The following is a 12,356-nucleotide window of genomic DNA, read 5'->3' as shown; positions in this document are numbered from 1 at the left end:
GTGTAGAAATATAATAAATTGTTATGTATGGTCGTCGTTACTCTTTTGCAAATGACAATTTCTGTGAATTTCTAAATCCACGCAGTTGGTAAAATACATCCACGGGTTAGGATTCGCAGCTTTACCCGGCTCAATAAGGTCGTTATAGATTTTCACCCGAAGCCCATCACAAAGCCCATTAAAACCGCGGGATTCAATGTCTGAAATCTCAATCCCCTCCTCGTCTATGAATCCCGCTAAAATTCCACTAAAACCCTCGATAAGTCTCCAAATTCTTGAAACCCATCTCAAAAAATGCCGCAGTCGCAAGCAATTCCTCCAAATTCACGCTCAAATGACATCCTCAGGCTTCATCAAGGACACGTACGCAGCGAGCCGCCTCCTCAGTTTCTCAACGAGCTCTCTTTTCTTCAGTCTCGATTACTCCCGCCAAATCCTCTACCAGATCGAAAACCCAAATGGGTTCTCTTTGAATGCACTAATGAGGGCCTGCAATCAGAGAAACTCCCCTCAAAGTTGCCTCCTTTTGTACAAGCTGATTCCGAGAAGCGATTCGTTTCCTGATAATTACACTTACCCGATCGTAATGGAGGCGTGCAGTCTTCGGTTATCGGCGATTGAAGGGAGAATGGTCCATACCCATGTCGTAAAATTGAGTTTTGATGCGGATGTTTATGCTGTCAATAACTTGATTAGAATGTATTCGGCTTGTGGGCGTTTGGAGGATGCGCGGGTTGTGTTCGATAACAGTCCTGTTCTGGATTTGGTTTCGTGGAACACAATTCTTGCTAGCTATGTTGGGATTGGTGATGTTGAGGAATCGACGAGATTGTTTGGTCGAATGACGGAGAAGAACGTTATTGCGTCGAATTCTATGATTGCTTTGTTTGGGAAGACTAATCTTGTTGATGATGCTCGTGAGCTGTTCGATGAAATGCCTGAGAGAGATGTTGTTACTTGGACTGCTATAATTACTTGTTATGAGCAAAATGGGAAGTTTGATGAGGCTTTGGAGGTTTTTGTTCGGATGCATAAAGAGGGAATTTTGATGGATGAGGTTGTGATGGTTAGTGTTTTATCTGCTTGTGCTCAGGTGGCTTCTAGAGTAGGAGAATTGATTCATGGTTTGGTAACTAAAATTGGGGTTGGAACTTATGTTAATCTTTCAAATGCATTGATTAACTTTTATGCTAGTTGTGGGAATGTTGACTCGGCAAAACTATTGTTTGATTTGGCAATGTCGGGTCATTATGCAGACCAAATATCTTGTAACTCTATGATAGCTGGCTATTCAAAATGTGGATTGTTGCTGGAGGCAAAAGATGTCTTTGATAAAATATCTTCAAAGGATTTGGTCTCGTGGAGTACTATGATTTCTGGCTATTGTAAACACGATAGATTCTCAGAGGCATTGTCATTGTTTCAAGAGATGCAAGTTGGAGAAATAAAGCCTGATGCTACTACATTGGTTAGTGCTGTTAAAGCTTGTGCCCACTTATTTGCCCTAGAGCAAGGAAAATGGATCCATGCGTACATAAAGAAGCATAGGTTTCATGTAAATGTATTTTTAGGCACGAGTCTTGTTGATATGTATATGAAATTAGGATGTGTTGATACCGCATTGGAAGTTTTCAATGAGTTGGAGGAAAAGGGAATTTCGACCTGGAACGCCAATATTATGGGATTGGCCATGAATGGGCTAGTGAATGAAGCATTCGAGAAGTTCTCCGAGATGGAGAAGTTTGGAGTGGTACCAAACGAGATAACTTTTGTTGGAGTTTTAGGGGCATGTAGGCATGTTGGTTTAGTAAATGAGGGTCGTCGCTACTTCAACTCCATGATGCATGTTTATAACATAGAACCTAATATTGAACACTATGGGTGCATGGTTGATCTCTTTGGTCGTGCTGGCTTGCTCAAAGAGGCTGAGGAACTCATCGAAAGCATGCCAATGGCTCCTGATGTGGCCACTTGGGGTGCTTTGCTTGGTGCTTGTAAAAAGCATGGTGATTCAGAGATAGGGGAGAGAGTAGGAAGAAGGCTTATTGAGCTTGAGCCTCAACATGACGGGTTTCATATTTTGCTATCTAATATCTATGCTTCAAATAAAAAGTGGGATGAGCTTCGGGATGTCAGGGGGAAGATGAAGCAAAAAGGGGTCATAAAAGTGCCTGGTTGTAGCATGATAGAATCTGACGGCATCATTCACGAATTCTTAGCGGGTGACAATTCTCATCCCCGGATGAAAGAGATTGAGATAATGTTAGAAGAAATAGCGATTAAATTGAAGGCAGAAGGATATGTACCCAATACTTCAGATGTAGCATTTGACATTGATGAGGAAGAGAAGGAGAGCTCTGTATATAGACACAGCGAGAAGATTGCTATTGCATTTGGGCTAATCAGCATCAGTACATTGGTGCCAATTAGGATAGCAAAAAATCTAAGGATTTGTAGTGATTGTCATGCTTCTGCGAAGATTATATCAAAGGCTTTTCAGCGTGAGATTGTGGTTAGGGATCGACACCGATTTCACCACTTCAAAGATGGTGTATGTTCATGTCAAGAATATTGGTAGTTAGTTTGCATATTTGGTATGTATATGGTTCAGGGATTAGTCCTGATTCTTGAACACAATGACATCAAAGTCCTCAATTTTCCTTTCAACAAGAAGACTGAAACTTATTCTTAGAGGATGCACTCTCCGGCATTGTTGATGGTGGAAGTGTTGATGTACTTCCCATCATGGATACACTCGGGCTTCTCCAAATTGAAGGTTTTCTTTTTCCCACTCATTCTGCATTATACTATTTGGATAACTTTTTCTCTGTAGGAATCAAACCTGTTTTAAATGAAAATTGGACAGTGCATTGTGTTATACTTATTCTCAAGGTTAAGCTGTTGCACTGTCTATGCTTTAAGTTTTCATTCTCTTCTCTCCATGGACCTGTGTCATTCTTGGTTGGGTTTCCCTTTTATGGCTATGCATCATACTAGATCAGTTTCCCATTTATCATTATTTTTTATTATTTGCTGAAAGATTCTTTTAAACAGCTCAATGAGATATGCTGAGTATTGAATTTCTCCCTAAGTACTTTCGGTGTTTGTATGATCTTAGATGTTTGTGGGTAGTTGTTCTCCATTAGTGATTAGTCAGTTCAAGGTTTCATCGTATTCCAACTCCAAGAGAAAAGTAATATTTATTATATGTGTCATCTACTTTCAGTGTGCGTATGATCTTAGATGTTTTGTGGGTAGTTTTTATCCATTAGTGATTAGTCTGTTCAAGGTTTCATCATATTCTTACTCCAAGAGAAAAGTAATATTTGTCATATATGTCATGTAAATTATTTGATAAGAGTGGGCGTATATTCATAGACATATATATATGTCAGCTAAGTTATTTGATAAGAGTGGGCATATGCTCATAGATGTCTGTGGGTGCTCTTAGATGTTTGTGGGGGGTTTCATTACATACCTGCTTCTCTGTGATTGCGGTGTTAATTGCAATGTAATTCTGTACTGCTGTAACAGTTCGGCCAATGGCAAAATACTGTTGTACTGTTTTCTGATGTCGAATAAATGCGAATAATACACCTTTAGGATTTTTATGCACATCAGTCAATGAAATCTAATAGTATCTTGTGAAAAAAAAGAGGGCTCTATATGCAACTGAGTTGAAAAGATTAGGGGCTTTCGTGCACCTGGAGTTAATAATTGGGAAATAGACAAGGATCAGAAATAAAACTCTTATGTTAGTCATGCAGGACCACGTGAGAACTTAAGTTAACCGAGTATTAACATTGTTTACAAACCAGGGGTTGATGCTCTAATTTACAAGTTCACGGATAATAAGTAGTGCAACCCTTTGCAATTAACCCTTGTTCTTATTTACTATGAATTAGAAATGCTGACTTGATGTTTATAACTTTATAAATGTGATTATCTGGCACAAAGAAGCATAAATGTGCCAGGTATTATCTTCATGACCATTTTTTTGTGGCACTCATGACCATATTTAAACAAGATGTCTTTAGACATACTCTATTTGAAATGTAATCTCAAACTCATGCATGCAGTTAAAAACTTCTAAACTAATCAACACGTTCATACTTGTACAGCTACTACAGTCATGTTAAGGTTTCCCCCCTTACCCATGATCTAAGATTATCCTCAAAATCTAAATTGTCACCTTTGATATCGTTAACATATAAGTTAGGATAACTTTAAAGAATTGAACAGTAACAGTTCAAGGATTTAATTATCAGACGAGTGTACATTTAGTATACATGCAATTGGTACTTTCAGGAGCAATAGAGAAAAATACTAATCTTCGGAGGGTACCAAAAAAAAGGTTAATTTCTAAACAAATCAAGTTCATGCAATTTTCTGCTCTATTTGCAGTGTTGAAGAGATACTTGGTGCCTCTTTTATTGAGATAGTTGCCTTAAAATGTATATTTCCTGATTGCCTTGTGCCAAATGCCAATGACTTTTCTTTTGCGTTCTCAAATATGAGTCCCATGTTCTGAAATAAGAGTCCTATGTTGTTTCCCACCACGAACATTTTTTCTCAGCATGCGTGCTTTTTCCTCTTAAGGAAATGAGAACCGATTGGCTGCGGAATTAGGAACATGTAACTCTGATATTGTATGTTCTATACAACTTATTTGACAATACCTTTTTTCTGTTGCATTAATTTTTTTTTTTGTATTTGTATAATTAGTTTGGTAGGCTAGCAAATTTTTCCGGATGCGTGCTCCGTGTTTGGACTGAAACATTGTGCAGCCATCAAAGAGTTTTGGATATTATATTTGTATGAGGAATGAAGGACATGGCAAAACCTTCAGTAAGGTCTTTATATGTGCTTATAATTTTCTGTGTCAGTACTTGTGTTTTTATTGAACTTTAAGCCATGAACTCCAGTGTTTTTTCAGTAAACCCTGTTATTGAGGCTGTGCTAAGTTTCAGGTTATGCTTAATTTCACTTCTTGCTGTTAATAGCTGTTAGAGTTTCTCTCGGCATCTTTCTCACTAATGGTTCCTTCGCAGAAGCTGCTGTGGGTTGCTGGACAGTGCATTACGATTGAGGACTGAGCTCTCGACTAATATAATCATATTGTCGGAGCGAATTGTGAATAACCAAGAACAGAACAAGGGCTCGATGGTATCAGCTTGGTTATGTATTCACGTGACCCAGAACTACATTCGGGCTAAGCTACAGCTGAACAGGATTGAAGTTGCGAGTTGTGTTTTGAGTCGCTGCAGCTCGATTTCATGTACAAGGTAAACCTGTTGAAGACTTTTGCTTGGGTTGCAGCAACTCAATAAACTCGTTGCTAACCGAGCAATTTTATCTCTTTCTCAACACGTTTTGCCCCTGTTTAGTTGTTCGGCTATCATTTTGTAGGTATTACTGCGGTGAAGGTATGTTGTGTTTGAAAGAATGAAACATTTGAAACATGTTTAATTGGAGGTTATTTGAAAATTTTCGGAAGGGCTTCCCTTTATAAAGGGGTTTTTAATTTTTTTTTGCACAATAGCACTAAAGGAGCGAAACTATTTAAGGAGGAATTTTCAAAACAGACCGGTTTTGAAATTTATTCCCAAAAAAAGACTTGTTTCCAACTTAATTTCAAAAAACGACCCAGTTGACTGAAACTGGGTCGTTTTTCGAAAAAAAAGTTCACAAACTTCACGGGAGTTGAACTCCCGTGAAGTTTTTTCTCATAACAAAAAGTTCACACTCTGTAAGTTTTTCTTCAAGACGGTCTCTAGGGATGTTAAATGGGTGGGTTTGGGTGTTAAATGGGCGGACCATAAATGGGCGGGCATGTTTTGCCCATTTACCCATTTATGACCCATTTAATATTTTCTAAATGGGCGGGCTTTTGCCCGCCCATTTAATAAACGGGCCGCCCAATTGCCCATTTAACTATAGTGGTTATATGTACATAATACTTTTGGGGTGTTTTTTGTAAACTTTTAGGGGGCTTTTTGTAAACTATTGTGGGCTTTTTGCAAACTTGTTGGGGCTTTTGATAAAATACTAACAAAGATGGGAACATAAACAAAGATAAACAAACAAAGGCAAACAAGTTCATGATTGAACCATTTACAAGCCTGGATAAAAGTACAGACCTCACACATTTGCAAAATTAACCTCAGATTTCCAAACCAAAACCAAAAGATCAATAACAACAAAATTGCGAGAATATTTAAATGAATCAAGATAGAAAACACAAGATATGTAAGGATCTGTATAAGATCAATAACTTGATATAAATGTCATCATAACTATCAGCAACACGATCACGATTAGTAAGGATAATCTATTTAATTACTTGATAAACTTGAAGAGTAATAAGTTCGTCTATAAACAAAATAGTAGCACAACCATAGTCCACTTATTTCCCATCTTTCAAATGTTCAGGCATGAACATGATCATGACAGAAGAAAGAAAAGAACAGGAAACAAACATAACACTCAGTTGGACTCAATAGCAACATTAAGAGTACTAAATGTCCTATACAATCCGTATGTATTAATGGAGTTTTATGCAATCCTTGTGGTGCAGCATGTAAGCCATGCCGCTCTATTCTTTGACGAAACACCCCTGCAGTGGTACAGATAGGTCGGAAAAGGAAAGCGCAGACCCTTATCTTGGTGGGAGTTCATTGAAATAAGTTAGCATTGGAGAAAAAAAATCTCAGTCCATCAAGCCACTCTTCAGTCAAAGACGTAGCATCGTCCAAAGCTACTTTAAACAATCTGCCTCTCACCGCACAAATCAAAAGGCTAACACACCCCAAGAAGCTAAGGAAACGAGAGAAAAGGATTGATCGGTGTAAATCACAGAAACTGTTCTTGATTTGAATAGAAAAAGAAGAAAAAGGTTGGGGCTTCAACAATATTGAGCTCGAGGGAGAGCTCACTTTGAAGGAGGGAGACTTGTCAGGATGGTGGAGATTAGGATACAAGGGGGTAGTTCTAGAGTTATGGGTGTTTGTTATTTGGTTGTTCTGCTGGTAGTTGTAGAAATAGAAGTGGGGTTATTTAGTGGGTTAAGAGAATGTTAGAGTAGATGATTATATATGGTTGTTGTGATGTGAATCATGGGTATGAATGAAAGATAATGCTGCCATTTACATCCCGGGAGATATGGTGGAAAAGATTTTCACATGCAATGACTTGATAGACTTCTTCATTGAAAATGAATGGTTGTACATAGGCAATACTATTCGTTTCTGGAGTTTTGAAAAGTAAGGCGATGTTAGTTCATGTGGTGTGTATGACTCATTCAGATTATTATTATTACGACAATGACGAAGACTTGGAAGGCTTTAATTTCAATGGTTGTACATACAAATCATGTTCATTCATTATGCATGTTATAATAAAATGAAAACTACAAGGGTAAGATACTTAAACAAATTTCTAGGATCAAAAAGTGGGTTTTTTTTTTGTTTTAGAATTCCATAAAACTTGTTTGTTTCAAAACAAATTTTAGAATATCAAATCCCCAAATAATAAAAAAGTATTATATTTAAGGATTTGTGAAATCCTCTTTTTTGGGTGGGATGTAGGGTGGATTTCAAAAGTGTTAGACAAATTAAGGATTTCAAATTCGAAAAAGTTCGAAACAAACAAAAATATTACAAATTATAGTATTCCAAATCCCAAAATATTATTGAAACAAACAAAGTTTTAGGAATCCCAACCCATAACAAATTACATATGGATTTCAAATCCGATGGTAAAATCCATATCCTAAAATTATAGGATTTGAAACAAACACCCCCTTAATGTATTTAACTCAAAGGAGCCCTAAAATATACCCTAATTTTTGTGCGCGCGTGTGATAATTGCTTTGTTCTTCCCAGGGGAAGCGATGACCCCCCTCCCCGTTCTCGGCCGAGCTCAAACCTCCCTCTTCTCACCTCCGCAAATCCCCAGATCCCATCCAAGTAATCCCCTCTCCTCCCTCAAAAACCCCCAACTCCACAAAAAGCGAAGTCTTTTCGCACGTGTCTCTTCTTCGGCCGGAGATCCCGTCGCCGCCCGACCAGCGGGACCCTCTCCTCCTCCTCCTGCTCCTCCTTCGTCTGGGCTCTACTCTGCCAAGCTGTACGATCTCACCGCGGAGAACGTGAACCTGGTGCTCGACGACGTCAGGCCTTACCTCATCGCTGACGGCGGGGGAACGTCGACGTCGTGTCCGTCGAGGATGGAGTCGTCTCTCTCCAGCTCCGAGGTTTGGGCTTTTCTCGTTGGTTACTTGACGTGGGTTTCGAGATTTGTGAAGGGTTGCAAATGGGTTTTTTTTTAAAAATGTATTTTGATTCTGTAGATGGAATTGAGTCTTAAAGATAGAAATTTGGTGGGTTTGCTTGATCCAAGGTTTGATCTTTTTCGTTGGGTTCGATGTTTATGTTTGATGTGGGTTTCGTTTCTTCGGCGACGATGAAACTGTTCCTTGGTGGAAAAGGGGCGGGGGGTTGTGATCTATTAGAGACTGGGTTGAGCCTTAAAAGCTGAGAGTTATGCGCTCATAAGAGTTGAACTGTTGTTTGTTTTGGTTTACTTCTTGTCATTTAGAGGGATAGCCAGTGGGATTTTGCAGTAGACTAGATTTCTACTTTAGAACACTATTCTCCGATTGAGTCTTACGGTTTGGGGAAATCGGGACATATCAACCTAGAGATTTGCATTCAAGACGGTCTCCAATCTTCTTGGAAATAGGATATTCCATAAGTTTTTCTTCAAGTATTACTAGGGCTGCTGAAATTAGCCATTTATATGACATGGTATATAAATGGCATATAGTACGTTATGGCGAACTCTATACAATCAGTGCTCGCTCTGATACCAAGTTGTCAGGGTCCAAAATTCTTCCCTCGACCTCTTCCTTGTCCAGCCATAATTCAGTAGACGCTAACTTACTGCAATAGGAGAAAATGAGAAGAAAATAGAAGGAAAAGAGAGAACAGAGGGAATATAGAGAAGCAGAGGAAATTTAGAAAAAAACGGAGAAAAGAGAAGAAGGTAGAGGAGATAAAGACAATATTATTATTCATTCATATCCAACATTCACATTACAACAACTATATATAATCTAAACATTCTCTTAACCCACTAACACCACTTCTATTTCTACAACTACCAACAAAACAACCAAATAACAACTACCCATAACTCTAAAACTATCCACTTATATCCTATTCTCCACGATCCTAATAGATATGGACCCAATCCAAGTTCAACAAGCAACAATAATTTGAGGTCAAGTGTAAGATATACGTTGACAGATACGAACCCAATCCAAGCCCAACAAGCAACAGTAATTTGACGTCAAGTGTAAGATATACGTCCAAGCAGTTATTCACGGGTGTAAAAAATTTAAAACGTGTATTGTATACTTGCACACCTGTATGCATAAATATATGTATATACTTAAGAAGTGTCCAAGGAGTGTCAGATATGGACACGGAACAGGAAGTGTTGGACACGGATATGGGAGGCGACATGAAGTGGTTGGGTAACCTAGCATTTCCCCTATCAAAATCATGAAGTCATGATGCGTAAATAGGATTATGATTATCTTGTGAAATTTGAATCCTAAAGCTAGAGTTTTGTGTGCTTATTCTATAGAATTCTTGGTTTCAACTGGAAAATAGGAAAAATTTTGATTGGATTTTCTTCTCAGGATATGATTGGATTTTCTTCTCAGGATATCATAAAAAATTATATGTTGAAACATAACGATGCTATGTCATTAATATGTGATACAGAGAACAACAAGCTTTCTTGAGGGAACTGTGCTATTAATTATAGATGTATGCATTCATCTATGTTGCACGGATACATGTGTGGGTGCGGACACGGACATGGGTGCGGCTACGGGGCATGACAAAATTGTAAAGAGTTAGGATATAGGGACACACCTATATACATACATATTGCAATTAATAATCTATATGAGATCCTTATTGTTTTGCATTCATATATTATGGGACTAAAATCCTTATACCATTTTTATATTTTCTTTATTGTGTAGATTATAAATTGAAAAGTCGCTCGTTTTTGAACTAGATACCCTAACAACCCTTTAAAATCATACGTATGAACTAGATACGTGGTAAAATGAACCTATCGTGAGTCCAACGAGTTGCATAAATTTGTGGTGAAGTGTACAATATATGTTTTAAGAAATGTATCACGAGATTTTGAAAACTAAAATATGTGTTATATAATTGAGTACAAGTCTGAATAAATGTATGTATATATTTAAGAAGTGTCCAAATAGCGTTCGACATGGACAGGTGTAGGCTGTCTAAAAATCACAATAGATAGCTTATCCCCCATCAACCACCGATGATGGAAGTTACACTCTGATAGTCTGTTTTCTCCAAATTCCCCCACCAATCCTCTTCAAATAGGATGGCGGGTCTATCAAAACTATCACGTTAATGTTTACCTCTGATAGTCCATCAACTTACCAATCCTCTTCAAGTAGGATGGCGGGTCCACAAAACTATCACGTTAACAGTTACCTCTGATAGTCAAACTCATCAGATAATGGCCTACCAGGTGATGTGCCTCTATTTCGACTTCATGGATAGTGCCTCACTAGGCGATGTGCCTCTTAATCAAGACTGGGGGTTGGTTACTTGGAATCCATTGGATTAAGAGTAACGAATCTTTCACATCGTCGAGTTAACATTACACTTCTGACGATTATCATCCCCACAGAGTATGCATTCAACTCGCATTACTCCCAATTTGTCACGTTAACAACATACACCTCTGACAATCAACTTATCAATCCTTACCAATAGGGTGATAGGTCCTAAAAATTGCTCAAATCGCAATCTTCCCCAGCAAGACACAAAGTCTTCAAAATCAAATTCAAATCACAGGTATCAAAACTCATTGTTCCTGATGATAAATTCACCTAGCAAGTCTCCCCAGCGAGACGCTAATTCCTAAAATCTTGTGCAAGTCACAAGAACACATCCCTCCTGTCACGTTAACATTATACCTCTGACAATCCACTTATCAATCCTCGTCAATAGGATGATAAGTCCACAAAGTTGCTCCAATCGCAACATCCTCCTGTCACGTTAACACTTAACCTCTGACAATCCACTTATCAATCCTCGTCAAAAGGATGATAAGTCTCACTTATCAATCCTCGTCAATAGGATGATAAGTCCACAAAGTTGCTCCAATCGCAACATCCTCATGTCACGTTAACATCAAACCTCTGACAAATTCACTTATCAATCCTCGTCAATAGGATGATAAGTCCACAAAGTTGCTCCAAGCGTAACATCCTCATGTCACGTTAACATCAAACCTCTGACAAATCCACTTATCAATCCTCTTCAATAGGATGATAAGTCCCTAAAGTTGCTCTAATCGCAACATCCTCCTGTCACGTTAACATCAAACCTCTGACAATCCACTTATCAATCCTCGTCAATAGGATGATAAGTCCACAAAGTTGCTCCAATCGCAACACAAATCCTGTCACGTTAACACTAAACCTCTGACAAAACCCACTTATCAATCCTCATCAATAGGATGATAAGTCCACAAAGTTGCTCCAATCGCAACACACATCCTGTCACGTTAACACTAAACCTCTGACAAATTCACTTATCAATCCTCGTCAATAGGATGATAAGTCCCCAAAATTGCTCCAATCGCAACATAAATCCTGTCACGTTAACACTAAACCTCTGACAAATTCACTTATCAATCCTCTCCAATAGGATGATAAGTCCACAAAGTTGCTCCAATCGCAACATAAATCCTGTCACGTTAACAATAAACCTCTGACAAAACCCACTTATCAATCCTCATCAATAGGATGATAAGTCCACAAAGTTGCTCCAATCGCAACACACATCCTGTCACGTTAACAATAAACCTCTGACAACAATCCACTTATCAATCCTCGTCAATAGGATGATAAGTCCACAAAGTTGCTCCAATCGCAACACACATCCTGTCACGTTAACAATAAACCTCTGACAACAATCCACTTATCAATCCTCGTCAATAGGATGATAAGTCCACAAAGTTGCTCCAATCGCAACATAAATTCTGTCACGTTAACACTAAACCTCTGACAAAACCCACTTATCAATCCTCATCAAGAGGATGATAAGTCCACAAAGCTGCTCCAATCGCAACACAAATCCTGTCACGTTAACACTAAACCTCTGACAAAACCCACTTATCAATCCTCATCAATAGGATGATAAGTCCACAAAGTTGCTCCAATCGCAACACAAAATCCTGTCACGTTAATATTACACCTCTGACAATATCAACTTATCGACTCTCTT

General features: G+C 38.4%; 2 protein-coding genes across 4 annotated transcripts in view; both read left to right on the top strand.

Moving 5' to 3' along the window:
• LOC109840706 (pentatricopeptide repeat-containing protein At3g62890-like) lies at positions 205-5,249 on the top strand. 3 transcript variants are annotated; one of them, XM_020409448.1, is made up of 3 exons: positions 205-2,776; positions 4,726-4,848; positions 5,052-5,249. In XM_020409448.1, the coding sequence occupies exon 1, from the start codon at positions 227-229 to the stop codon at positions 2,576-2,578; it is 2,352 nt and encodes a 783-aa protein (XP_020265037.1). In that variant the 5' UTR covers positions 205-226; the 3' UTR covers positions 2,579-2,776; positions 4,726-4,848; positions 5,052-5,249. The 3 variants fall into 3 exon arrangements, with proteins under 3 accessions (XP_020265037.1, XP_020265036.1, XP_020265035.1); XM_020409447.1 differs by having other exon boundaries at positions 4,726-4,853; XM_020409446.1 differs by lacking the exon at positions 4,726-4,848.
• Positions 7,827-12,356, top strand: part of LOC109840711 (nifU-like protein 1, chloroplastic) — an 8,413-nt gene continuing 3,883 nt past the window's right edge. Inside the window, 2 exon segments of the mRNA XM_020409454.1 lie at positions 7,827-8,197; positions 8,200-8,254. Coding sequence (XP_020265043.1) covers positions 7,892-8,197; positions 8,200-8,254 — 361 coding nt within the window. The 5' untranslated portion in view covers positions 7,827-7,891.

This window comes from Asparagus officinalis, chromosome 5 (genome assembly GCF_001876935.1).
Source record: "Asparagus officinalis chromosome 5, Aspof.V1, whole genome shotgun sequence".
Taxonomy (NCBI): domain Eukaryota; kingdom Viridiplantae; phylum Streptophyta; class Magnoliopsida; order Asparagales; family Asparagaceae; genus Asparagus; species Asparagus officinalis.
Note: the sequence above shows the minus strand (reverse complement) of the source record. Positions and strands in the feature narration are given on the sequence as shown.

Excerpts from the sequence above, each read along its gene's own strand:
- LOC109840706 (XM_020409446.1), top strand. The coding sequence starts at position 227 with ATGAATCCCGCTAAAATTCCACTAAAACCCTCGATAAGTCTCCAAATT.